This window comes from Hippocampus comes, unplaced genomic scaffold (assembly GCF_001891065.2).
Source record: "Hippocampus comes isolate QL1 unplaced genomic scaffold, H_comes_QL1_v1.1 C16949988, whole genome shotgun sequence".
NCBI lineage: Eukaryota > Metazoa > Chordata > Actinopteri > Syngnathiformes > Syngnathidae > Hippocampus > Hippocampus comes.
Genome location: NW_017841339.1, coordinates 1 through 1,352, shown reverse-complemented (window position 1 = coordinate 1,352; position 1,352 = coordinate 1). Strand labels below are relative to the sequence as shown.

Genomic DNA, 1,352 nt, shown 5'->3' with positions numbered 1-1,352 from the left:
GCTCCAACATGCCCGCGACCCTCATGAGGATAAAGCGGTTCAGGGAAAGGATGGATGGATATTTTTGCCATTTAAGTGACGATGGAATCATTTAACTATCCCAGAAATATAAAATGGTGCTGAAGATCTTACGTCACCTTCCATTGACTGTGCTCTACTGAGTGCTATGCTAGTGCTAGTCATGCTATCATTTGACATCAGTACCTGCTGTTCATACTGGCAGAGAAAATAGATGCTGGCGGCACAGCCAACAGCCATGCCGGTGGAGAGAAGCCACGAGCCCAGATGAATCCCAATATGCTTGAACTTTTCAGTGAGGGTTAGCAGATCTCTCTGGGCCTTCTCTGACATTGACTCCTGGAAGGTTGCCATAGGTTAACATGGTCACAAAAGATAGTGAGACAATTAATCTGAAATCTGAAGCAGATTGTCTTTCTAATTTATGAACATTTTTACACCATACTCCTATTCTCTAGCAAAAATACTGAGCTGTCGGAAAAAAGGGAGATGGATCACATCTTGTTTTCCGTTGCAAAAGTCGCACATACACCAACCGCATCAAGAAGAGTTTTTAATCCCTGTTCTGTCAGACTAATTACCACTGACACCCATGGGTTCAGATGTGGGTCGGATTATTGTTTTTGGATGTTATCAGGTTGTTTCATGAGGATGATTCATTACTTTTTGACTCTGGGTGGTTAGAAAGTATATTCTTTGCATTGCTTTGTTTGTGTAAAAGAAACATCAAATAGTATGTTCTCAAACTGAAAAGGTTTGTATTGGACAAAATTTACCTTTAACTGTACGCTGAGGTTGTTCTTGCGCTGTCTCACCGCTCTCTCATTGATGATGTTAAAATCCCAGCTGCACAAAAGCTGCCATGCACTGTTTGAAACTTGATCCGCAAGCATGTAGTTTGTCTTGAAAGAGTTTGCCATGCTGTAGGGGACAAAAGAAACATTTACTGTATTTTGGGGGATCTATGTACTTTAAATTCTCAAATCTTTACGATAAATATATTAAGCAAATTCGACTCACCTTGTAATAAGTGCAATGCCGCACAACACCATATAAATGGCAATCGTGAAAAAGTAGGCTAGCTGCATGTTGTATTCGACCAGATCCACAAGGGTTTCATTGCTGTAACCACCGTAGTACATGGCAGTGTAGTTGAAGTAACCCTGATGGAGTTGAAACATGAACTGTTCTTTTCCCAGCGCAATGAAAATTATTTCAAGATGAAGTACATGAGGTGATAAAAGAGTTCAGTGTTGACAACCAATACACAAAATAAGATGGTTTAAAACAAAAAACAAAACAAAAAAAAGAAAGAAGTTCACTTTGTATGACAA

General features: G+C 39.7%; 1 protein-coding gene across 1 annotated transcript; it reads right to left on the bottom strand.

Annotated features, from left to right (window-relative positions):
- Positions 1-132: 132 nt before the first annotated feature.
- On the bottom strand, positions 133-1,300 carry LOC109509566 (transmembrane channel-like protein 5; the record flags this gene model as incomplete). The annotated part of the gene is made up of 3 exons (XM_019859398.1): positions 1,039-1,300; positions 795-939; positions 133-357 (listed from the first exon to the last, which is right to left on the bottom strand). Coding segments are annotated over exons 1-3 (531 nt in total), but the record flags the coding sequence as incomplete, so codon positions are not given.
- Between the last annotated feature and the right edge of the window lie 52 nt (positions 1,301-1,352).